Here is a 24,241-nt window from a genome sequence, read left to right as displayed (position 1 = left end):
GGTGCCTTTCTCGCTTCTTCGATGTCGTCCTCTTCCGTGTCGAGCTTTGATTCTCACTCAAGGCTCGGCTCTGGTACGACGACGGAATCGTGGTCGACAGCGGACACCAACGTCTATTCACCAAACGTCCCTTCCTCGCAGAGCACGTCGCCGTCGCAGTCTCCACAATCCGTAAGTGCGCTTTCGCAAATGAAAGGAAAGGCAAGTACGATGCAGGGAGGCGGCGCACACCATCCATATGCGCATACACAGAACCGTTCGTCTGAGCACAATCCTCAGAAGCCCAGCGACCGGCGCCGGCCGGAGCAGAAGGGCTTCCTAAACCTGCGTCAGGCGACCAACCGCCAAAGCATCGCGAACAGGAGGAGTGGACTAGAAAACTTGGCGCACGAGGGCCCGATTCCAGTCACCATGCGGCTCGGTATGCCGCATCCAACTTTCCCTTCCCATCTCGGTGCGAGTTCTCCATCTCCTCGTCATGCTGCTGCCGGCGAACGCGCTCATGTTAACCTTCCTCCATCCTTGTGGATGTCTCCTATGAATCCTACTCCAGTTTCCAATTCTGTATCCGCTTCTTCCTCGTCTAACTACCCCGCACTTTCGCAACTAACGATGCCGTCGGGTACTTCTAATTTCAATTTGGACACTGCTCCATCCAGTGCTTCTTCTTCACGTCCTTCCACTTCGCCGTTCGTCAGTGGGTCAGCCTCGACCTCGACTATACCCACGAGTGCAGCTACAGATGCCCGATCACCTACCTTTTACAATGATATATTGGCGGATGATTTATTTCTTAACAAATCGGGCAATTTCCCTCCGGCAACGTCAAATGGGAGAGGTTCTCCCGACTTGGCAGCGCTGAACTCGGATTTCGAAGCCGATCCCGAAAAAATGGCAGAGAAAGATCCATTAGCGACGCAGGTGTGGAGGATGTATGCACGCACTAAAGCTTCTTTACCTCATGCACAACGGATGGAAAATTTGACGTGGAGAATGATGACGCTTGCACTGAAGAAAAGCAGGGAGGAAGAAGCAAGGGCCGCGGCGGCGGCGAGGGAGCAGGCTGAAACTGGTAAGGTTGCTACCGAAAGTAAAGGGAAACAGGCCAGTGGATCGATGAGAAGAGAGGGGGTTGATGGTTCGACAGTGGCGCTTCCCGAGGTCAAGATTGAACCAGAGGTGAGAGGGCGGCGACCTGACAAGACCGCTGCTCGTGTTCGAGTTGTTGGCTTTGAAGGGAAGAATCAGGATGGGGATGAAAATGAGTTCGTTCTTGCTTTAGCATTCCCGCTCAGTAACACCCCATTTACGCCCTTATTTGCAGTGCGGTTGAAATGGACTGGCGCGCCATTAGTCGGTCGCGTTCACGTATATCCATGGATTGGCGTCCGACAAGCCGTTCACGGTCTCGTCCTCCCCCTCCTGGCCAACCTTTTGACCAAGGAAACTTTTCAAATAGTTGGTCAGAAGGCAAATTCACGTTTCCTTTAGACACGTTGACTCCTCATCTCACGGAAGCTGCGAATTTATCTAAATCGTTCGATGCATCGTATCTTGCCGAGACGGAGTACAGTTCCCCCTCGTCCATACCAATTCCTGGACTAGCTACGCAGCTCAGATACGGTAGCCCTCCTCCTTCTTCGTCCCTGCAAGCTCACGCTTCTCATTTGGCGACACTGCTTGAAGAGACTGGAGAATTTTCAAATTTTTCCTTCACACAACAGTCTGGTGCAATTGGGCGGAGTGGGCCGGCACGTTTCCCTGCTCTAGAGCAGTATAACCGTCCTTTATCATCTATAAACAACCCGTCGACACATCCTAGTTCATTACCCGCATTGGGCTCGCATGCCGCTGGACCGTCTCGCCAAAGATCAGGTACTGTAGCATTGGATCAACAGCAGCAGGGTAACCTTTCTCGCCATCTGCGCAAGACCAGCTTTGATCATACCGTTTCACGATCTGGCTTAATCCCCAACTTTGGGGTTCATTCGCGTCTTGGTTCGGACGACCTTTCCAACCCTCTGGATCCAATTTTGGTATGTTCGAGTTGTTCTGTCATATTGAAAGTGATTGAAGGGGTTTACATGTAATTCGAAAAGGGGAAACGACGCGCTGACACTCCACACGCTGACTGCATTCTCCGTGCCGACCCACCGGCTGTTGGTTCGCCACTGCTTGACCCAAGACCTGCGGAAGCAAATCCGTCAATACGACAAACCAGTCCATTTCCGACTGCGTCATTCGATTTCGCACTTTCGGGAATCGATGGCTTGTTCGGACTTACAGGCTCTGGTGTAACAGGCTCGGAATTTCCCTACTCAACTGACGAAAAGGGACAAGATTCTATCCCTTTCCCTGGTTCAACACGGTCCTCGATAAGCGTTCCATATTCACCAGTCGACTCGCCTGGAACTGGGAATGATGCAATGACAACATCGATCCATGCCGTACAGTCATCGGATTCACTGCAACAACTGTTGCCGTTTATCTACCCGTCGTATGATCCTAATGGTGGCTTCGCGCAGCAACAATATACTCACGTGAACCCAACTCAATTACTTGGAGTCGATCGTGACGGAGGCCGGAATCAAACATTCCATCCAAGTCCGTCGAGTGACGGTTGGGGCGGAGGCGGATTCAATTCAAGCTCGACCGCCTCACCCGAGCCGTTCGTAATTTCTAGTAGCTCAACGCCTCCATCAACGGAAAGTAACGGTTCCGGTGTTACAACGGCACGTGCCGCTACTGGGAGGAAGGCTAGTGGCGGATTGAAGCATATTGAACCCGGGCGTGGGAGCGGTACCATGGGATCTCCTCAGAAGAAGAAGGGCGGAGCTGCCAACGTTGGGGGACCGCGTCAGGCTGCGTTGCGCTCGTCGGAGAGTCCAGATCTTGCCCAGAATACAGCATCAGGTAATGCGAGCCAGGGAGCAGGAACGGATGACGCAGATTCTGTCCCGACAGTATGCACGAATTGCCAGACGAGGAACACCCCTCTGTGGAGACGCGATCCCGAAGGGCAGCCACTGTGTGAGTATTTCTCCGCTTCCCTGAGGTTCTATACTTCTTTTGGTTTCTGGATCTTCACGCGAGATGCTGACTGAATACCCTTCACAGGCAATGCATGTGGTTTATTCTATGTATGTATTGACCCCAGTTGCTTATGCTGCCTTTATGCTCATGTTCTCCCATTTGGCTAGAAACTACATGGTGTCACTCGACCGCTATCGCTCAAAACAGACGTCATTAAGAAGAGGTACGTTTACGAACGTTCAAGGTTTGAGGGTAAACCTTGTGATCTGATCCTTGTCTTCCTCTCTTTTCTTCCACCCATGACTAGAAATCGAGCATCGGGTGCAGTCAATGCGACGCGCAAAAGCGCGCCTTCATTACCAAAGATTGCCTCATCTTCAACTCGTCCCCGGAGCTCAACAACAGGAAGTGCAACCTCGGGACCTGGTCGGGGAGGAGCTAGCGGGACGACGTCGGCGAATTCGTCGCTGGCAATGAAGCGACAGCGCCGAACGTCAGACACCACGCCGACGCAGAGTCGTTGAACGGATATGAGCTCGTGAGCACGGATCCTGACGAACAGGTTTCGAACTTTGGGCTGCGAATCTTAACGGCAAATTCCTTGATCTCTCCCCACACTCCCCACCCCACCATGCAGATGCAATGCTTCTTCTCGTAAACCCGGCTGATTCCCTTGACCTTGATTGTGTACCTGTTTGTGCGGTTTCCTGCAGCATGATGTGGATATGTTTGATTTCTATATTTAAATTTCCCATTTGCCATTGTCATTTCCAACCATTTAGCGTTGTACGATCATGGTTCCGCAATTTTATTGTACACAATTTCGATGTTAGATTTGACATATTCATTTTTATATTGGTTTTACTAGAGTAGTTGCAGAACAATTGGCGATTCTGTATAGCCGATATATGGGCATATTAGTAGTGACGCGCTCTGATCTCCTCCTCACTGTTGCCTACGAGATCTGGTGGTACTAGTAGTAAGTAGCAAGTACGACGCCAAAGGGCTTGTAGGTTTAATTAATGCTGCAAGGTTCGTAGTCCGCTTGCCAGAAGAGGAAATGAAATCTCAACGCCCTCGGGTCGGCAGAAGAGTGTCGGTGACAAAAACGATTTGTCGTCTGAGCCCTCGACAGCCAGCAGCGTTGACCACTCCGGCGGCAGGGACGCTCCTCTCTTTTCACCTTGATCTTCTTGTTGACAACGCACGGGCAGGCGACGCGGCGTCGAGTGGACGTGAACATCCCCTTCTGTCGACGCTGATCTGATTGGCCTGACGGACACGACCGATAGAGTAACAGCAATATACCCACACGCAGAGAGCGCATTTTCGACTCCAAGCTGGCTCCTCCTCCGCATTACCGCAACGCGCTTCCGCCGTCGTCTTTCAGAACGGCACACCTCAGGCCCGTCGCGTCCAATGACTCCCCCACACGCGATTTAACTCGAAGAGCGTCGCGTACAGAAGTAGACTTTGAAAAAGCTCTGCTGGGCACGGATACCGTCCTCCTTTCAGAGGGCCGCGATTTCAACGCTCTCGGTATCGAGCAGGCTGTTTCACCGGGAAGCACTATTAGTGTCGGCACGGGCAGATCAATATCACCGCGTACAGCCATGCGCGAAGCGCCTTCACACGCATCAACGCCGCCGCAGAGCGCATCCACAAGCCAAAATCTAATGCAGAGTCGTGGTGTGCCACCTACACCTCCCACCTCCTCTGGTGGTGCTCCACAGATATCGCTGACGCGGTCGCGATCTCCCTCTGCTGACTCGCTGGGATCAACGTCGAATGAGCGGTATTTTGACGCGGAGGAAGAAGACGTGCAGACTAAGCGGCGTTCTCTTTTACGATCGCCTGGGACTGCGAGCAGTCCCGACCTTGCCACGCTTGTTCGGAAGGCTAAACAGCGGAGTGCTGCCGGGCATCACGACCAGCATACGAAACGCTCGAGAGAACATACTGGTGGCACTGGCACATCAGACGGCCGCACTCCCGTCTTAACTCAGAACGGGTTTTCTCCTGACAGTCAACATCTGCAACAGCAAAGTAACGCACCACGTACTCGTCCTCGCTCTTCCACGACAGTCAACCGCAGTGAGGGCTTGTCGATGGCTCATAAGGGAAAGTTGTCAAAGAGCAAAGCACCCGATGCTTCACCATCTCATATCCCTTCTCATCATTCCCCCATCAGCTCAGATTGGATCAATTCGAACTCAAGAAATAGATCAGACACCGTTATGAGCAAAGTAATTTGGTATGCTCATTAATCAACTCAAGCTTTGCTAATTATTTTTGCAGGGCAAGTCTTCTGTCCGCTCAAAAACGAGTGCCTTCCTTGGCAAAATCATTGGGCAAGGATCTGTACGGGATAAGACTGTGCGTTGTGCAAAATCAGCGCTACTGTCAATGCGGAGCTGATGTCAATTAACAGCGTGATTTCTTCGGTTCTCCGATGACACCAATTTCAACGTCGTACTCCAGCTCAAGTTTTTATCAAAGCGACGACGCACCACCAGTTCCTCCCATTCCTCAAGAACACCGTCCACCGTCAGCATCACCAATTGCTGATTTATTTATTAGTCCACCTGCAACACCTGACCTGGGAAAACCTCTTCCACGATCACCGCGCTCACCAAATATGCCAGTACCTCCCAATCATGATCCGAATGATTCAAGTGCCATTTCTGTAGATGAGCATGCTATTTCGAATTTGCGGTCGTCTTCGCCGGAAAGAACTATTAAGGGCAAGGCGCCTGCATCCACCAAGAGGCGGAGTATGAGTGTAAGTGAAGCAGACCTCAAGAAAGTGATACTTGGAGGAGCAACTGAACGGATACGTTCATCTTTGAACAAGGAGTGGGACTCGGGTTCGGATTATAGCGCGAGTGGAGTCATCAAAGATTTCAAAGGCGAATTGTCATCGCAACTTGATGGTATCTCCGCGTCTTCACTTGATCTCAAGGACCCGTCAACTCCGAAAAGGTCGACGTTTGAGTCTGATCCCACGAGTACGCTCGCAGATGCACGAGGTAGGCTTCATGAACGCACCCAGCGCCCTGAGCTTTGGATGCTGTCGTCCTCACCTGCGCCGACAAGTTCACCATCATTAACCATCGACACCAATGTCAACGTAGAAGATCCCATTGTCCCTCCTCGTTCGTCCTCCTTAAACACCCCACTTTTAACACCTAACACGGTCGGTCCTACAGAGACGATCCGCAAGAATTCGGTCAAGTTCGGCCCTCGTCCACAGCGGTCTGGATCAATAACTGCGCAAAGTGCAGTTTCAAGCCCACCTTCGACAATGCGTGATACGTCTCGACTGAGCGTGCAGCATCGGTCAATTGCGTCAAGCTCGGAGCCTTCGCTAATCCCCGCGCGTGATGATGAAAATATTCTTGGTCGTGATCCAAAACGGACCGTCCGACTAGTACCTTCATCTACATCAGTGGGCTGGCCGGAAGCTGCGTCTCCAGCTCTTTCAACGAGTATGAGTTCGCAGACGGACCTCACAGAGGATACAGGAAATGGTCGCGTGGCGTCTTCTGCTGCATCTCGAGAGGAGCCGCTTGATGCTGACGCGAAGGCGAAGGAGCTTGCTGTGAAGTGTTGGAGGGAAGATGACGATTTCCTTCCTAAAGAGAAAATAGCTGAATGGCTTGGCGGCCAGTGCGTTTTCCGCATGATTCAATTTATTTCATTAGACGAAAATTAACTTTTGCCTTACTCTATTTATAGCAAACTGGTCAATAAGCTTGCACTACGATACTACATGGACTACTTTGATTTCTCTGGTCTTCGGCTTGATGTCGCATTCCGAAGATTATGCGCGAAGTTGTACCTCAAAGCCGAAACCCAGCAGGTTGACCGGATCTTGGAAGAGTTTAGCAGACGATATTGGGAGACCAATCCAACAACCGTGTATGGAAGCGCTAGTAAGTGTATCGCGTGCTCTTACTGAACAAGCTTATTCATTGACCCTATCGCAGGCGTCGTCCACGCTGTCTCATATTCTCTTCTGCTTCTCAACACGGATCTTCATGTTGCCGAGCTGGCGTCGCGCATGTCACGAAACCAGTTTGTACGAAACACACTTGCCGCGATTCAAATGCAAATTAGACCAAATGGTTCCGTGAGGGCATCTACACCAGAATTGACGCATGATGATGGCAGTAGCATTCGTGGTATTGGCTCAGATGGAAGCGAAGCTGGCGCAAGTGCGTTGAGAAGTAGAGGAGGTCGTAGTGCGAGTGTGACGAGCTGGAATAGCGTCTCGCGGGATTTCATGTCAACGCCTGCAACTACACCCAATAGCGGTTCGTCCCAGACGCAGCTTAACGGAAGTAGCACCTCAGTGCATGATCCTCGTGCAAAGATGCCAGGCACTCCTCCCGTAACGTACGGTCGGAACTTCGACGTCGATATGGAGAATTTGTTGAAGGTGAGTGCCGACGCCGACAACCATTGTTGTTCATTATTTGCTTTGGTGTTAATATCCTCGGTCGGTAGGAAATGTACACGGCAATTAAGAATCAACAGATCTTACAGCCTCTAAATGCAGTAGAACGTGCGTCCGTGTCTTCTGGTCCCGGTGTACACCTCTATCGCAATGGAAGCCGACGACAAAACGATCGGGTAGCCAATCTCAAGCGAGGCAGTGTACGCGGAATTCAGTCATTGTTCAGTGCACATGCGGGCTCCAGTCCATATGGGAACAGTGGGAGTCTTGACGGTCGGATTAGTCCAGTACCAAGCTTCGCAAATTCGGCGCATGAGGTGGGCTTGACCGTGAGTGTTTGTTATCAGCCACGTTCCTGGAACTATACTGAAGAAACCCAACTATGAAGGCACTGGCTTCTGCAAGCAGCCACTTCTTACCGCCTACATTGGGCTTTGCTTCGAACTTATCGCATACGATCATTCGTGAGGCCCAGGAAGACGATGTACGGAGTACCCGCAGTGATCGGACTGATTCTTCGAGTGTGAGCATTACTGATGAAGAACTCGCGTTGCTGGGAGCACCATGGGCAAAAGAAGGTATGCTATGTCGTAAACAGTACTACGAGTGTGCCGGGAAGAGGGCGAAGTCAAAGAATTGGCTCGATGTCTTTGTGGTTATCCAAAAGGGGGAATTGAACATGTTCATTTTCGGCGAAGGAGGAGGCGGCGGTACATCTGTCGTCGGTGGTGGAAACTGGCTGGTAAGTTGTTCAGAGATGAAGGTAACTTATGAAAGTCTAACTCTAACTACAACGTACGATAGGCCAATGCTCAACCAGTTGGAACAGTCTCCCTATCACATTCACTTGCGCATGCCCTACCGCCCCCTGGATACAGTAGGCAACGACCGCATTGCTTCGTATTAACCCTAGCTTCTGGTGGTGTGTACTTCTTCCAAGCCGGTACGGAGGAACTTGTCAACGAATGGGTTTCAACGTGCAACTATTGGGCAGCTCGTTTGAGCAAGGAACCTCTAGCAGGAGGTGTCTCGAACATGGAATACGGTTGGAACCGGGCAATAGATCTTGACGATGACCGACCTTCTGTATCTGGAGATGAGCCTACACCGCGGGATACTGATACGTTCAGCACGCGGAGTACTCGTAGTTGGCATGGAATGAAGGATTCATTTTCATTGCGTTCGCATACTTCCCCGTATGCGGAGCGCGTGGTTATACATGATTGGAAGCCGCCGATGCCATCTACTGTGCCCAGCACACATGACGAGGAGACGCAGTTGGATGCACTTCAGAAACATGCTGCTTCGTTGAAGGCAGATCTGAACAAGCATAATCTTCTTCGTACGCCAATGCAACAACTGGTACGTTATGTCCTAAATTCTTTTCTGTCAATGCATTTACTCATCTCCATCATTGCTAATTACAGTACGCACCCCGCACCACAAACGCGAACAAAGCAATGGCGAACTGGGAACGCAAATCCCAATATCTCTTGACCGAAATTGTCAAATACGACTCGTATGTCGAGTCGCTAAAAGCCGCGATGTCATTACGGCTAAAGAAGCGGGGTGAGAAGGCATTGGAAAAGGCTCTGGTGGCCGTGAGCCCAGAAGACGAGAGTAATGGCGCAGGTGGGAAGCGTTGGAAAGGATACCCCGAGGAGGAGACGATACCCGAGAGTGACGAACCGCCCCCCACACCTGGGGCCGGTCCTAGCCTGTCTGTGCAGCAGCAGCAGGAGAGGAAGAGTGGTTCGCGCTCGAGCTCGAAACATAGGAGGGAATCTGCGGAGACTTAAGTATGACCGTCTGTTTCTTTTCTTGGTTGAGTTTTCGAGGATTTGGATATTTTGTTTATGGTTGGATTAATTTGATGTTTATTCCTATCTTTACTTTCGTCCCTTATTCCCCGTCGCTCATCCCGTTTCGGCTTCGTGTACCTTAACTTATCTTTTACATTGCTTTTTCTCTCCATATATATATACATGCATGCATGCATGCATACATGCCTACATGACCCGCGTTTCTCGTTTTACGCTAGTAGTTTTACCCCTCTTCTCCCTCCCTTTGTTATCGTTGTCAATTCAAGTTTCAACGTCAAAAGCCTGTTCTTCGTTTTTTTCTACTTGCAACTTACGTGCCTACTTACTGCATATTAGTAGTACCTCTCAATCCCGAATTCTTCTTAAGATCATTTCTCATGATTTTTTTTTTCATTTGTGCAAGTATAGTTCCTTTTCCCCCCCTTCTCTTATACTTCATTCCATACTATTTGTCTTTCCGAGATGCTGTGTGTTGAGGTTCCTGCGAAGTTGTCTTTGTTTGCAATGTTACCATTCGTGTAGACCATACCTTTATATCTTCAAGAACTCTCAACTTTGGAGGAATACATTAAGAGATTCTCAGTACCCGCACGGAACAAACGTCAAATAAATTGATTAAACCAATGAACAGTACAGTGTCATGCAATGCACTATATATCCACTTCAATCAACAGGCAAGATATGCATCAGTACACCATAGCACAGCACAGTACAGAGCACAAACAAAGCGAGCAAACAGATAAATGAAGGAATAAAGATGATAATGAAGTTATGAAGTAATCCACTGGATGGGAAGATGGACTTGGGTAGCTTGAAGACCTCGCTCGCAAGGTCGACCAATCGGAAGAAAGACGGGGGGGACAATGACGAAAGGTGACCTCGCAAGCGAGGTCTCATACCACGAAAAAAGAAAAAAGCTCGAGGCTTAGATTGGCGGAGAGAACAAAGCCCTCGCGGGAGAGACGATCGTGCACCTAGTGGATATACTAACCAACCGAAAGGAAGGGAACTCCCAGTTGAAAACCCCGTTAGAATGTGGAAGAGCCGTGAACGCCAGCAAGTGCACGAGCACGAGACTGCGAGCGTGCGTGGTTGGATAGCGTGGCAGCGCGCTTGGAACGACGGGAGCGCGAGCGCTTGCATGTAGGGGATGCCTTTGTAGCGGTGGAGACGGTAGATCCTGAACCTGAGGTCAATCCCGAGCCAGAGACAGAGGCAGTGTGAACTGGGATAGAGGTATCTGCGCTCGAGTTGTCGGCAGGTGAGGAATTAACTGCAGTGTTGGACTGCTCTTGGGCAGGAACGGAAGTGGAAGACGCCTCGGAAGTACTCGAATATGGAGCAGCGTTTGTCGGTGACGACGAGGGCTCAGCTTTGCTCGAACTGCTCGCAATACCGGAATCGCCGCGCACGTTACCTCCAGACATAGACCCAACGACAGCTTCGGTAAACTCGGAAGTCTTGACACCGTCGCAGAACGTGATAAGGAGGTTCACATTATTCGCTTGACATGACCGTTGGACAGAGTTGTCATTCGGTTGGAAGAATGCAGTCTTGCAGTTTGAGTCTGCGCCTGTAAGGAGGAATTAAATTTGATTTAATCAGTGGATTTTCAAATCCGTTAGTGGAAAGAGACGTACAAACTGCGCCGAGGCCGTCGCAGACATCACCGTCACCGCCGAAGAATGCGAAAGATGTTTCAACGTTGAAGGCATGGCTATATTTAGATTTTCATTTCCTCTTATCAATGCCACATGTCGATAAGCATACAACTAATGAACTGACCTCGGGATAAGTGAGATGTCGACGCTGAAAGTGATTCAGTGAGCCTGCGTGCCTTAATATAAAAATACTAAGGTTACGCACCTTGATCCGCACCCTGGACACGAAGGGTTGTTCATATTCATCTCGACGAGCGTACAATGCTCGCCGTTGAGAAGACATTCATCGTTCCTGTCAAGATAGCTTACGGAAAGTCAATACAACGTGATAAAATATTGATGGGAGTTGCACTCACGCAATGGCGGAGTTTATGGGGCCATTACTCGTATAGTCTTCACCAGTCGACAGAATCTTTCCTCCTTGGACGAGTTTCGGCTGTAAAGGTAGATTATGACTCTGTCACCCCTCTTTACTAACGAAGCAACATACAGTGCCGGTGCCACAGCTAAGGAAAAAAGGCCATATGAGTACAGTTGATGAATAGTCAAGGAAATGAAAGAGACCGACTTGTTTTGGAAGCGAACTGTGTGCGATTCGGCAAAGACATGAAGCGCAGAAACCAGCACGAAAGCAAGCGACGAGAGTGTGAATGACATTGTCGAGAAGAGACAGTGAGTGCTAAAGAATGGCTGTTGGTCGTCTGCTGAGAAAAAAAGAGGGAAGGAAAGGGTGGTGGAGGTAAGAAGGAGAGTGCGGTGAGAACGTTATAAACCCTGGAGAGGCACGCAAACTGTTCGGTCAACGTTGGATGCCACTGATGGCTTAAAATAAACAAAGTATGCTTCCGCTTCTGATTTTTCATATTCCTCTTGTGCAAACCTAGACTTTCATACACCATATCGTTGAAGTTTGCAATAGAGTAACACGCGTTGAAGCCCGTATTGCTTCATTGTTTAATTTAATAAATTATCAGGCGGAGGACGAGGGCTGAAGATAGTATGACGGGATGATCGCTTGCCGAGATGATGCAATGATCCGCAAACACAAAATGATTTACCTCGGTGCCGTCGCGTCCCAATTTATTCATTCTTTTCCTTCAATCCGCCACCTTTGTAACTAGCTTACCGCTATGTGTGCCTGTAAACAGCCGGTCCCACACCCGCGGTATCTCCTCGATATGCCCATGGATGTCGACGACTGTCTCCGCACCATCCAAAATGAGTTTGCCAGCGGCCACCGCTGATGCAAGCGCCTCCTCAGCCTCGTCTTGCCGGTCATAATAGTCCGAAAGCGAGAAACCATGCAGAATTAGCTTGCGCAGGAATATCTGCATATAGTTCCGCATGATTATAGGCCCGTCAATATTTTTGACGCCTTGCCACATCAAGTTAACCACAGCGATTCAAGGGAAAGAAGGATGATGAACTCGCCAGCCATGAACCCCATTGCACAGATGATACCATGAGATTTCATGCGCATCATCACCTCGTCTAGAATAAACCCGCCGACGTTGTCCAGGAACCTGTGCAAAAGGAGCCTCGATCACAGTGCTGGTCAAAAATCAAAATCAACTTCTGCTTACGAGTCAACACCATCCAGAGTCGCCTTTCGTAGATCTCCTACAAATGTCGGACTTTTGTAGTTTACTGCGTCATCTGCTCCGATACTCTTTAACCACTTGCACTTCTCGTCGCTACTCGCAATACCGACAACATTCTTGACTCCCATAACATGCTTCGCGAATTGGACTGCTACGTTTCCAACTGCTCTGCAGATACGGTCAGACGTAGAGCTAAGGTGCTGGGTCAAATGGTTTACCCTGAAGCACCACTCACAACAATCGTGCCAGTTTGTTTCGTTTTCAAGACGTCTGTCAGTGCCCAATATGCTGAGGCTCCAGGACTTCCGATGGTACCTAGATGGGCACTAAGGCTTATTCCAAGTCTCTGCCTAATGGAAACACGTAAAATTATACAGGCATATAAGCAGGTCAAACCATGACGGCTTACTTTATTGGTCTCGCTTTGTCCTTCTTCACAACGACATAATCCGCCCACTGGGATTGCCACATCTCAACAATATCCCCAGCTTTGAACGATCCAACACCGTCGCCTCCGCCAACCTGAATGACGCGCACGATTGATCTGAACACTAGGATCGGTGACCCGAGCGGGAGAGTGGGGATATCATCCTCGTATTTGGCCGACTTCTCGATGAAGTGTCGAATTCCAGTATCATTGGAGAGGTAGAGCGTTTGAACGAGGAGTGAGTCTTCCGGGATTGGATGTGCGAGAGGGATCTCTTTGACAGTAAACGTTCCCGACGGCGAAGAAGACAGATCAACGTCTTGGTCTGCTAAGGGGTGGTTTTGGAGCACGACTGTGCGTGCTGATGTCGGAATGGATGTGGACATGCTTGCTGGTGTATTTACTTTTTTCCTCCTAGAACAATCCTACTTTTCCACATTTAAGTAGGATTTACTTACTACCCTATAGGCCACGGAGCGTAACCTTTAATTAGTCACTGCTTATAAACTGCATGATCGATTGCATCAGCAATATTATTCGATAATTCCAAATACCACATTAATTCGCTTAAGGCTAGACCCTTGCATACAAGCTCGTGATGGAAGGAAATATATTTAAGTAGTATACAAACTGCTAGGCACGGCTGTAGAGCACTTGTTACAAAATGACGCAATAATCTGCATGTCTGGTAAAATGTAACGTCATTGAATTCGATCATGCTGTCTCTCTTTAATCCGACACCTTCGTGATCAGCTTCCCGGTGTTGGCTCCTGTGAATAGACCATTCCACACGCGCGGGATCTCTTCAACATTTCCGTGGATGTCAACAACAGTCTCAGCCCCATCCAACACAACCTTTCCTGAAGATACTGCCAAAGTAAGCGCTTCCTCGGCCTCGCCGAGTCGGTCAAAATAGTCCATGAGTGTGAACCCCTTCAGCAACAACCTGTTAACGAGTATTTGCGAATAGTTGCGCATGACTACTGGTGCCTGTGGGTCTTTCTGAACTTTACCGCACCGCAAAGATTCAATTGGCTTGTTCGTCGGAAGGAACGAATAGAAAACTCACGAGCCATGAGTCCGATAGCACAGATGACTCCGTGGGGTTTCATGCGCATCATCACCTCGTCCAAGACGGGTCCGCCGACGTTATCGAAATACCTGTGGCATATCTTATTATCATTGTTAACACAACCAACTTTCAGCTCACTTACGAGTCAACCTTATCGGGAGTTGCTTTCTTTAGGTCTTCAGCAAACGTCGGACTCTTGTAATTGACTGCTTCGTCCGCTCCAATGCTCTTCACCCACTTGCACTTCTCGTCCGAACCGGCAATTCCAACAACACGCTTGACTCCCATGACTTTCTTTGCAAATTGAACAGCTACGTTCCCGACGGATCTGTAAGGCAATCAGCGAAATGCTGTCTTTTGAGTCATTATTGGACTAACCCTGCAGCTGCACTCACAACGAGTGTATCGGTCTCCTTAGGCTTCAGTACTCCGTGCAACACCCAGTATGCTGATGCACCGGATATTCCAAGTGCACCTAGATATGTGCTAATACTGACACCAGGTACTTCCCTAGAATTATGCGTCAGATATGCATGCCAATTTTAGTCCATTGCTTTACAGGACCTACTTTCTCGCCCTTGCCTTGTCTTTCCTCACAATGACATAATCCGCCCAGTAAGACTGGAATACCTCGACATAATCACCAACTTTATGCGGTCCGTTCTCGTCGTTGCCACCAACTTGGACGACCCGACCAATTAGCCCAAGCAATGGGTAAGGCGTACCAAGAGAAAGTGGGACCATATCTTCACGTTCAAACTTGAAAGACTTTTCTACAAAAAGACGAGGGTATGGGTCATTGGAGAGATAGACTGTTTGAACGAGCAGGGAGTCTTCCGGAAGTGGGCTAGGAATGGGGATTTCCTTTACAGTGAAGGTTCCAGAAGGCGACGAAGACAGATCGAGTTCGTGTGACTCTGGAACATAGTTTTGAAGAACTACTGCACGAGCGGATGTAGGAATGGACGAGGAGGACATTGTTGCTGAGTTAAATTTTGGTGGATGCGCAGTCTCCTACGTTGATCGAGTTTAAGTACCATTTTACAACGAGCTTAATCTGATACTCCTGTTGAACTAGCTCCAGCGCTCGCGAATCATGCCAAGGTGATTTTACAAGTGAGATTCTCAGTTTGAGACAAAAAGTGGAAGGATACATCACGTGCCTTGCTCAGGGATGATCATGAATCGGACATTTTGTGCGATCACCGCAATTTCAATACGCACAGGTTTTTCGTTTAGCTCGGTGCAGAGTCTCAGACACGTTCCTGTTCAATGTCAATTAATTCGCGCTCTTTTTCCACTCCGCAATCTTCCCAGTGTTGAAACCAGTGAATAATCCTTTTAAACACGCGGTATCTCTTCAACATTTCCGTGAATGTCGACGACATTCTCTGCCCATTCAACACAAGTTTTCCTGCATTTACTGCCGAAATAAGCGCCTCCTCTGCCTTACCAAGACGGTCGAAATGGTCCCAGATCGTGAACCACTCAGTGACAACCTATTGATGAGTATTTGCCCAAAGTTGCGCAGAACTGGTGCGCGTGCATCTTTCATTTCTTTATAATGGAACTCAGCTGACATGTCTGAAAGAAACGATAGGGAACTTACGAGACATGAATCCGACGGCGCAGATGACTCCGTGAGGTTTCATACGCATCATCACTTCGTCCAAGATCGATCCTCCAACGTTATCTAAATATCTATGACATGTCTCATTACCAACATCGACATAATCCATTTTCAGGCTACTTACGAATCAACCTTATCAGGAGTTGCTTTCTTCAGGTCTTCAATAAATGTTGGACTCTTGTAATTGACTGCTCCGGCCGCTCCAATGCTCTTCATCCACTTGCATTTCTCGTCTGTACCAGCAATTGCGACGACACGCTTGACCCCCATGACTTTCTTTAATTGAACGGCAACGTTTCCGACGGCTCTACAAAGCGGTTTACGAAGTGGCTAGTTTTGTATCATTATGAACCAGCCCACAGCTTCGCTTATGAGAGTGTCAGTCCCCTTAGGCTACAATACCCCCTTCAATTCCTAATATGCTGTTGCACCTGTCATCCCAAGGGTACAAGATACGCATATATGCTGACACCAGGTATTTCACTAAAAGCATGCGTCAGGAATACCTCTAGTCAATTCCGGTACTTTGGACTGAAGAACTCACTTTCTCGGCCTTGCCTTGTCCTTCTTCACAACGACATAATCTGCCCAGTAAGGCTGGAGTACTTCAACGACATCACCAATTTTGTGCAGTCCGTCTGTTTCGTTGCCGCCAACTTGTACGATGCGACCGATCGCCGCAAGACATGAGAAGGGTGTACCAAGCGGCAGTGTGGCTAGATCTTCACGATCATATTCTGCAGACTTTTCTAGGAAGAAACGAGGGTAGGGGTCATTGAGGAATAGATTATTTGAACGAGGAGTGAATCTTCTGAATAGAGATATCTTTGACAGTAAGGGTCCCAGACGGTGATGAGGAGATGTCGAGTTCGTGCGTTTCTCAGGCCGAGACGTAATTCTGAAGAACCACTGTGCGCGCAGATGTAGGGACAGGTGTCAACATTGTTACTGGTACCGAGTTAGTGATGGATGTGCGGTTTCGTGCTTCGACCGTGTGTAAGTACCACCATACAATTGCGTTAAACTAAATACTCCTATTCTTGGCCTTGCATCAGCGCTTACCGATTGAACCGTTGACAATACTAAATGCATATCGTCAACCCTCCACACCTGACGATTGTTAGATCTCAACCAATCTGTATAGTAAAAGACATCTGCTCTGTTCATGGAGTTAAGGTAGTTGACTAGTTGACTAGAATCCAAAGACCATGGCATCGTGCCCAAATGATGCAATGATCCGGGAGGAAAAGAATTACTTCCAGTTTCTGTTATTTATCACATTTTGTCTGCTGCTTCAGTCTGCCATCTTCGTAATCAACTTTCCAGCGTTCGCGCCCGTGAATAATCCGTTCCAAACCCTTGGTATCTCCTCGACTTTACCGTGGACGTCGACGATAGTTTCCGCACCGTTCAACACCAGCTTTCCTGCGACTGCCGCCGAAGTAAGCACCTCTTCGGCCTCGTCGAGGCGATCCACATAGTCATGGAGTCTGAAACCCTTCAATGATAGCCTGTTGACGAGAATTTGCCCGTAGTTACGCATGACGACTGGTGCCTGTGGGTCTTTCATGTCTTTTACAGAGATTTTCAATAAACATATTTGAATACACGGACAGAGAGGACTCACGAGCCATGATTCCGACGATACATATGGCTCCATGGGGATTCATACGCATCATCACCTCATCCAAGATGGATCCGCCAACGTTATCAAGGAATCTGTGGAATGCCACATTATTAGGACCAACGCAATTTGGTTTTGGGTTACTCACAAGTCAACCTTTTCGGGAGTTGCTTTCTCCAGGTCTTCAGTAAACCTCGGACTCTTATAATTAACTGCTTCGTCCGCTCCGATACTTTTCAGCCACTTGCATTTCTCGTCTGTGCCAGCAATTCCGACGACGCGTTTAACTCCCATGACTTTCTTTGCGAATTGAACGGCAACATTCCCGACAGCTCTGCAACGTGGTTAACAGAAAAGCTTTTGCCTTTATTATGATACTGACCCTGCGGCTCCGCTTATGACGAGCGTATGGGACGGCTTAGGCTTCAATACATCTTTCAATGCCCAATATGCTGTAGCACCAGATACTCCAAGGCCGCCTAAATATGCACTGCTGGGAATACCGGGTATCGCTCTGGGATTATGCGCCAAGGATAAGCTTCACAAACTCTGGTAGCTTGGATTGTAGAACCTACTTTCTCAGTTTTACCATGTCTTTCTTCACAACAACATAATCTGCCCAGTAAGATCGCAATACCTGGACAATATCGCCAACCTTATGCTGTCCGTTTGCCTCGTTGCCGCCAACTTGCATGATGCGACCGGTCGCCGCAGGCCAAGTAACGGGTGAACCGAGGGGAATTGGGACTCTATCGCTACGATCAAAGTTTATAGACTCTTGTAGAAAGAATCCGAGTCCAGGTTCATTAGAAAGATAGATTGTTTGAACGAGAAGAGAATCCTCCGAAACCGGGTTAGGAATGGGGATCACCTTGGAGGCAAAGGTACCAGAAGGTGACGAAGAGAGGTCCAGGTCATGCTTTTCTGAGATGTAGTTCTGAAGAACCACTGTGCGAGTGGAGGTAGGAATAGTTGCAGTCATTACTACTGGGTTGCTTTGTAGTGAATGCGTAGTTTCCTTCCTTGATTGTGTCTAAGTACTATTTTGCACTGGTGCTGCACTCAGATTTGTAAAGCATCAGCAAAATAATTTAGTAACTTGTATCGCATTGCGTCACAAACTAACGACCAGCAGGAGTGCACTGCGGCATGGAGATGACGTGTCTCGGCGAACCCGCATCATGGATAGGCAGGGTAGTAACTCGATCGGCGTTCATTTGGCATCCCTGAAGGGAAGCCTAGCCATCAGCGGCCATTCGGAACACTTGCTATGTAACAAGTATCTGTTCATTCCGTGAGTTAGGCGCCGTACATGTTAGAAAACCTTGGCTAGTCACATGTAGTATAGAAAGCCCTAAAAAGCTATAATTAGAATAAATAAAGCTGTGTACCAAACTTCTGGATTCTGGTAGCTGGCTGTCCATGTATGCACAGTTGACAATTCACTACTACATTTTTCCCAACATCTCTCAGAATTTACACAAAGCTTCTAGTGTTTAATTGCCTTACTAGTGAAAACAAAGTATAATTCCTCTTACACACTACCAGGTGACATGAAGAGTCTATTTAGCAAGGCTGTTAAGAGGGAAAACTTAAGGGGGGCATGTATAGACAAGGGGTGAGGTAATGATTGACTGCTCAGTGTCTCTTGTCCTTATATTGTATGTATTCTAACTGAGACATTATGAAGTCATTGTCTTGTGGTTCATCTGTTAATAAACTAATCATCTTATAATACTCTCCTTCAAACTCTTACTAGTCCAAGTAAACTGGTAAGATGTTTGACTTATAGTACATGTAGTACTTTAGTTAATATATCTGCTTGTTAATTGTTTGTCTGTATGTATTTTGCATTTATGTACTCTAACTCAATGTAGCATTTAATAAAATCTTTCTTATAATCTAAATGCTTTATTTGTTCCAAATATTTGAGTTTGTCTAATGTAACTGTTTGTATAACAGTATTGTTATTACAATAGATATTAATTAGTGTATCAGAGACCTGCAGAATCTCTTCAGTTAAATGAGTAAGTATGATTGCTTCTTGTGTTCCTCTTACAAGAGCTATTAATTCAGCTTCATATATTGAATTTGCCACCAGTGTTTGTCTTTTACTTGACTACAAAACTAATGAATTACTCAAGTAAAATGTATATCCTAATATTGTACAATGTGTCAGTGACAGTGTAGAGGGGACCTGAAGGCTCAGTGAGGGGACCTAGGCTACAACTATCCTACACAACAGAAATACAGAATGTAAGTACTAGAACATAGTCAGAACTTGCAGAACAGGCAGAGAGAGAGAGTGAGACAAGAGTAGAGTATATAGAGTGAGCCTAAGAGTACAGGACTACCTAGAGTAGACAAGATCAAGACTACAGGACCAGTCTGATCTTGTACACCTATATATACTAAACTATACAAGAGTACTCAGAGAGTATAAGCTACTAATAATGATAAGCTACAAAGAATGAAAGAAAGAGAAGGTCAAAGATAAAGGTACAAAGAATGAAGGGATAGACTAAGGGTAAGAGACTATAGAATGAACAAAGAATGAAGGGGTGGTCAAAGGAATAGAATGATAAAGTAAGGAAGGGTAGTAGTAAGAGTTAGTATGTATATAGTCTATAGACAGTGCTCCTGAGGGACAGAAGTCCTGAGTTCTAGTACAGAAGGGTGTAGAACCCTTAGAACTGAAGGTAAGAGAGTAGAGAATTGTAACATCACCCCTCCTCTAAAACCAATCATCCTGATTAGTGAACATTAGACTTAGTTAGTAGCTCAGACATAAGTTGAAACAGTAGGGCTTGGAAATCTGTAAGGCTGAGTTTGTACAGAGTACTAGGATGAAGCTGATAGAAATCTTAGATTACCTTAGGAGTATAGGCAAGGTTCTTGGCAGGTTCTCAAGTGTGCTCCTCAACTGAGTACCCTTTCTAGTGAACAAGGAATTTGAGTTTTCTATATAGTAGCTTAGCATCTACTATGTACTCTACTTTGTATTCTGGTTTGGAGCTAATAAGTTCTAGTAAAGGTAGAGGGGGTCTTTGTTGTGAAGGAAAACTGGGATTGTAGTACTGAGACAACAGAACCTTATTAAACACTAGGTGTATGTACTTTTATGTTGCTAGAAGTTAGAGTTTGTAGACAGAGGTACTGACCTTCTTTTCAATGACAAAGAGTCTGAAGTGCTTATTGTTCAACTTCTTCATTAGACAATCTGAGGTCAGATTAGTAGCTTCTAGTATAACCTTGTTACTAGGCTAGTAATCCTTGACTGTAGACCTCTTTCAATCATAGTTCTACTTTATAACCTATACTACCTTCTCTAAAAGAGCTCATACATTCTCCCTAGTTCTGTGTATCTGTTCTACAAAGTCTGTTACAGATTCAGAACTACTGTTCTAGTTTGAAACTGTCCCCTAGTACAAATGTCTCTTATGATTGAGGAAGAACAAGGACTGTCCTGTTATAAAGTGTTACTAGTTATTGTGTACAAATTCTGCTAGAGCTAACTATTCAGACCAATCTGATTACTAATGATTGATGAACATCTGGAGGTAGAGCTTAATCTCCTAATTAACTTTCTCAGTTTGACTGTCAGTCTATAAGTAATATATAGTAGAAGGGTTCCCTTAAATTCTGAGAAGTGTATACAAGTTCTACATGAATTTTGACTCAAATTACAGTCTGTAATTGTGAATAAGCTTCTAAGAGAGTCTATACAACTAGAAGATGTGATTCTAATAAATACATACTATACTTTTGAAAGTGAGTTCTGTTTAGGTTAGAACTGTATAGACTTACTTAGAGAATCAGTTGACAATCACACAGATAGTATTGTAACCCTAAGACTTAAGTAGCTCACTGATCAGGTCTACTGAGACTTCTTCCTAAGAGTGATCCAGGATCTGATACAAATGTAGGAGAGTCTAAACCCTAGTCTAGTAGGCCTTAGTCTGTTAGTATGTATTACAACCAGTCACATATTTTAGGATTTCCCTCTACATTCCTGACTACTAGTAGTTCTAAGTAATGAGTTCCTGTGTTTTGTGTTAGCCCAAATGTTCTATAGTCAGATTGTTATAATAAGCTCAGACAATGTCCTTCTACAGTTTCTAATCCTTTAGAACATACAGTCAGCCTTTCTAGTAAACCTGTCTATCCTTATCCTCCTCCCAATCCTTAGCCTGCTTCTCTAACTACTTTATTACAACCTAGTCCTGTGTGTGTCTTAGAGCTTACTGTATACAAGTAACAAAGTCAACATTCTTGGATTTGAGTCAGATCTCTTGAATTGTCTTAAACACAAAACAGGAATTGTCTAGGAGAATAAGATTTTTATTATTATTCTCCCCCCTTTCATAACTTACTTATCTTAAGAGTAAATCAGCTTTTGTCATTTGTGTTCTAGGTTTGTAGGTTAGTACAAAGTTGTAGTCTTACAGTTCTAACATCTAGTAGGCTTGACAGTAGTTAAGCTTCTAAGGTGTTTAGAAGTACTAGAGATTAAAGTGATTACTCTAAATCTTAAACTTCTGTACAGTACTAAGGAGATATTAATACTACTCCTTTAGAGAACAGACAATTGTAAGGAGTTCCTTATTATAGATAGAGTAGTTCTATTCTATTACAGAGAGGAATTCTGATTGGAACACTATTAGACACTACTTTCTGTTAATGAACTAGGACAGTACTACTCTATTTACAAAGTCAGAAGAGTTGGCTTCAACTTAGAACTTGTCTACAACTGTTAGGACTACTAATACAGGCTTGCTAGTAATAACCTACTTAAGGGACTCAAACACAGACTACTACTAATCATCCTATTACTAAGGAACATCTTTACTGGTAAGATTGTGAAGGGGCTGAGTAATAGTACTAAAGTCTTGAATGAAGCATTAGTAATAGTTTGTAAACCTAAGGAATACTTAGACCTGTTTCAGGTTTTAAGGTTGTAGTCAGTTCTGAACTACAGTTACTTTTGCTGGATCCATACAGACCTCTCCTCTACTGATTACAAAGCTTAGATAATCTACTGACTCCTGTGTAAAAGAGTACTTTACTTCTTAGAGGAACAGTTTATTATTTTGGAGCTATTATAGAACTACTCAGATCAGTTAGTAGTAGTGCTCAACTGTCTGAGTAAAGATCAGAATATTGTTCAGATACATACTAACATACTCTAAGTTAATCAGATCTGTAAGAATGTAATTCATGAATGACTAGAATGTTGTAAGTGAGTTAGTTAGTCTAAAGAACATTACAGTCAGTTTGTACAATCTATAATTAGTTTAGAACACAGCCTTCTACTCATCTCTGTCTTAGATTCAAATATTATTGTATCTCTATCAAATATCCAACTTAGTGAAAACCCTAAATGTATGTGTCTTATTAATGAGCTCCTGAATCAGAGAGAGTGAGTACTTGTTTTTGACAGTACTCTTATTAAAACAATAATAATCCTGAACTAGGTAGAGCTTCTTATCTTTCTTTTTGACAAAGAAGAAAGAGGAGGCTATAGAGGACTTTAAGGGTTGGATCTGACTGTTCTAAAGATTTTCCTAAAGGAACTTGTCAAGTGCCTCCTACTTGTCTCTGTTAAGTAGGTAGACCTTACAATCCTTAGGTTGGAAACCCTCAGTCAATTCAATTACATAGTCTTAAAGACAGTATTCAGGAAGCTAGTTGAATTCCTCTTTACTAAAGACTTTAGGGAACTCTCAGACAAAATCTGGCAGGCTGAGTCTACATACATTCTAGAGTAGAGTTATTCTGAGAGGGTTCTAGACTAGTTCCATCTTAGACATCCTTTAGATTGACTCTGTTCTGCCTTGACTAGAATATGTATTCACATATCTATCCTAGTTAAAGAAGAACAACTAGTCACCTTTATCAGAACTGTTAGTAACATTAGAAGTGTTTGTATCTACTTAGAACAGTAGTGTAAGGTAGCTACAAGACTTAGGACACTAATCAAACACAAGTGTTTACTCTAACTAGTTAATAGTAGGGTTGTGAGTCTTAAGCCATTTGAATCTAATAAAGACATCTGTCTTTCTAAGGTTAGTAACTCTAAACTCAATACTTTCCTCATGATCCTAAATAGTTATCTGTAGTTGGACAAACTTAGTAATCTGACTATTCTAGTTTAGGGTTCTGTCTATATTGTATACTAGAATCAGAAGTAGAATACATTAAGTAGGAAGGTAGTGTTCCTACACAAAGGCCTTATTAATGTACAAACTAGTGTATCTACTGTTTACTAGAACTATTGTTCAGATCTGAGAGGATCCTAAGAAGGGAGCTAAGAGGACAAGGACTTAGAGCTAGTGTCTAGAACATTCTTAAATGAACTACTACTTGTTCTGAAGGGAATGTACAGCTTGTACAGCTGATAGACATTAGAGAAGTCTGAAAGTAAGGAGCATACTTTACTTATAGAGAGTCAGGGTACTAGATTAAGGACTACTTATAGAAGTAACAGTATATCTGTCAGGTCATTAGAGTAATAATGAGTAATGAGTAGGATTTGTAGTAAGAAGTCTTTTCTACAAATCTAGAAGTCACCTCAGAACTCTTAGACTCTGACTACATACTCTAGAATTTTGTAGAGGCCTAACAGTGAATGTAGTACTAAAGGGCTATGACTCAGATTTTTTAATAACTACTTTTGATTCAATGGACACTGTAGGATTAAAAGTAAATAAAGTAAGAAAAGTAGAAAAAGTAGAAAAAGTAGAAAAAGTAAATTAACAAAATTATTTATTAGAAAGAAAAAAGTTGAAAACAAAAGTAGATAGTTCTCCTATTTCTTCTGATTCTTTTGATTCTTCTCTTCACACTTCATCTGAGTCTAAATCTACACAATCTGACCTACTACTTCTGTGTTCTAAAATCTTAGAATGTTT

The 24,241-nt window shown here is 45.6% G+C and overlaps 6 protein-coding genes across 6 annotated transcripts; 2 read left to right on the top strand and 4 right to left on the bottom strand.

The window, feature by feature from the left end:
* Window positions 1-2,804: 2,804 nt before the first annotated feature.
* On the top strand, window positions 2,805-3,557 carry FOMMEDRAFT_84758 (glucocorticoid receptor-like protein; the record flags this gene model as incomplete). The annotated part of the gene is made up of 4 exons (XM_007266429.1): window positions 2,805-3,030; window positions 3,118-3,140; window positions 3,201-3,256; window positions 3,341-3,557. The coding sequence occupies 4 exons, from the start codon at window positions 2,805-2,807 to the stop codon at window positions 3,555-3,557; spliced, it is 522 nt and encodes a 173-aa protein (XP_007266491.1).
* A 1,089-nt stretch (window positions 3,558-4,646) lies between these two features.
* On the top strand, window positions 4,647-9,291 carry FOMMEDRAFT_133996 (uncharacterized protein; the record flags this gene model as incomplete). The annotated part of the gene is made up of 10 exons (XM_007266428.1): window positions 4,647-5,279; window positions 5,332-5,409; window positions 5,465-6,188; window positions 6,243-6,702; window positions 6,772-6,968; window positions 7,023-7,474; window positions 7,543-7,821; window positions 7,881-8,234; window positions 8,297-8,854; window positions 8,920-9,291. 10 exons carry the CDS (start codon window positions 4,647-4,649, stop codon window positions 9,289-9,291), a joined length of 4,107 nt encoding a protein of 1,368 aa, XP_007266490.1.
* An 834-nt stretch (window positions 9,292-10,125) lies between these two features.
* Window positions 10,126-11,701, bottom strand: FOMMEDRAFT_146612 (uncharacterized protein). The gene is made up of 7 exons (XM_007266427.1): window positions 11,545-11,701; window positions 11,467-11,482; window positions 11,333-11,412; window positions 11,182-11,280; window positions 11,101-11,124; window positions 10,956-11,032; window positions 10,126-10,888 (listed from the first exon to the last, which is right to left on the bottom strand). Exons 1-7 carry the CDS (start codon window positions 11,631-11,633, stop codon window positions 10,344-10,346), a joined length of 930 nt encoding a protein of 309 aa, XP_007266489.1. The 5' UTR covers window positions 11,634-11,701; the 3' UTR covers window positions 10,126-10,343.
* A 659-nt stretch (window positions 11,702-12,360) lies between these two features.
* Window positions 12,361-13,390, bottom strand: FOMMEDRAFT_156121 (NAD-binding protein; the record flags this gene model as incomplete). Its single annotated transcript, XM_007266426.1, has 4 exons — window positions 12,361-12,499; window positions 12,560-12,745; window positions 12,796-12,927; window positions 12,987-13,390. The coding sequence occupies 4 exons, from the start codon at window positions 13,388-13,390 to the stop codon at window positions 12,361-12,363; spliced, it is 861 nt and encodes a 286-aa protein (XP_007266488.1).
* Window positions 13,391-13,611: 221 nt separating this feature from the next.
* On the bottom strand, window positions 13,612-15,075 carry FOMMEDRAFT_20024 (NAD-binding protein). Its single transcript, XM_007266425.1, has 5 exons — window positions 14,645-15,075; window positions 14,455-14,586; window positions 14,219-14,404; window positions 14,074-14,165; window positions 13,612-14,011 (listed from the first exon to the last, which is right to left on the bottom strand). Exons 1-5 carry the CDS (start codon window positions 15,052-15,054, stop codon window positions 13,734-13,736), a joined length of 1,098 nt encoding a protein of 365 aa, XP_007266487.1. The 5' UTR covers window positions 15,055-15,075; the 3' UTR covers window positions 13,612-13,733.
* Window positions 15,076-15,329: 254 nt separating this feature from the next.
* Window positions 15,330-18,312, bottom strand: FOMMEDRAFT_156119 (NAD-binding protein; the record flags this gene model as incomplete). Its single annotated transcript, XM_007266424.1, has 10 exons — window positions 15,330-15,575; window positions 15,657-15,777; window positions 15,831-16,013; window positions 16,163-16,189; window positions 16,251-16,615; window positions 17,064-17,278; window positions 17,334-17,425; window positions 17,479-17,664; window positions 17,713-17,844; window positions 17,906-18,312. 10 exons carry the CDS (start codon window positions 18,310-18,312, stop codon window positions 15,330-15,332), a joined length of 1,974 nt encoding a protein of 657 aa, XP_007266486.1.
* Window positions 18,313-24,241: the final 5,929 nt, after the last annotated feature.

Source organism: Fomitiporia mediterranea (genome assembly GCF_000271605.1).
Source record: "Fomitiporia mediterranea MF3/22 unplaced genomic scaffold FOMMEscaffold_6, whole genome shotgun sequence".
NCBI classification, from domain to species: Eukaryota; Fungi; Basidiomycota; class Agaricomycetes; order Hymenochaetales; family Hymenochaetaceae; genus Fomitiporia; species Fomitiporia mediterranea.
This window is presented reverse-complemented; position numbering and strand designations above follow the sequence as displayed.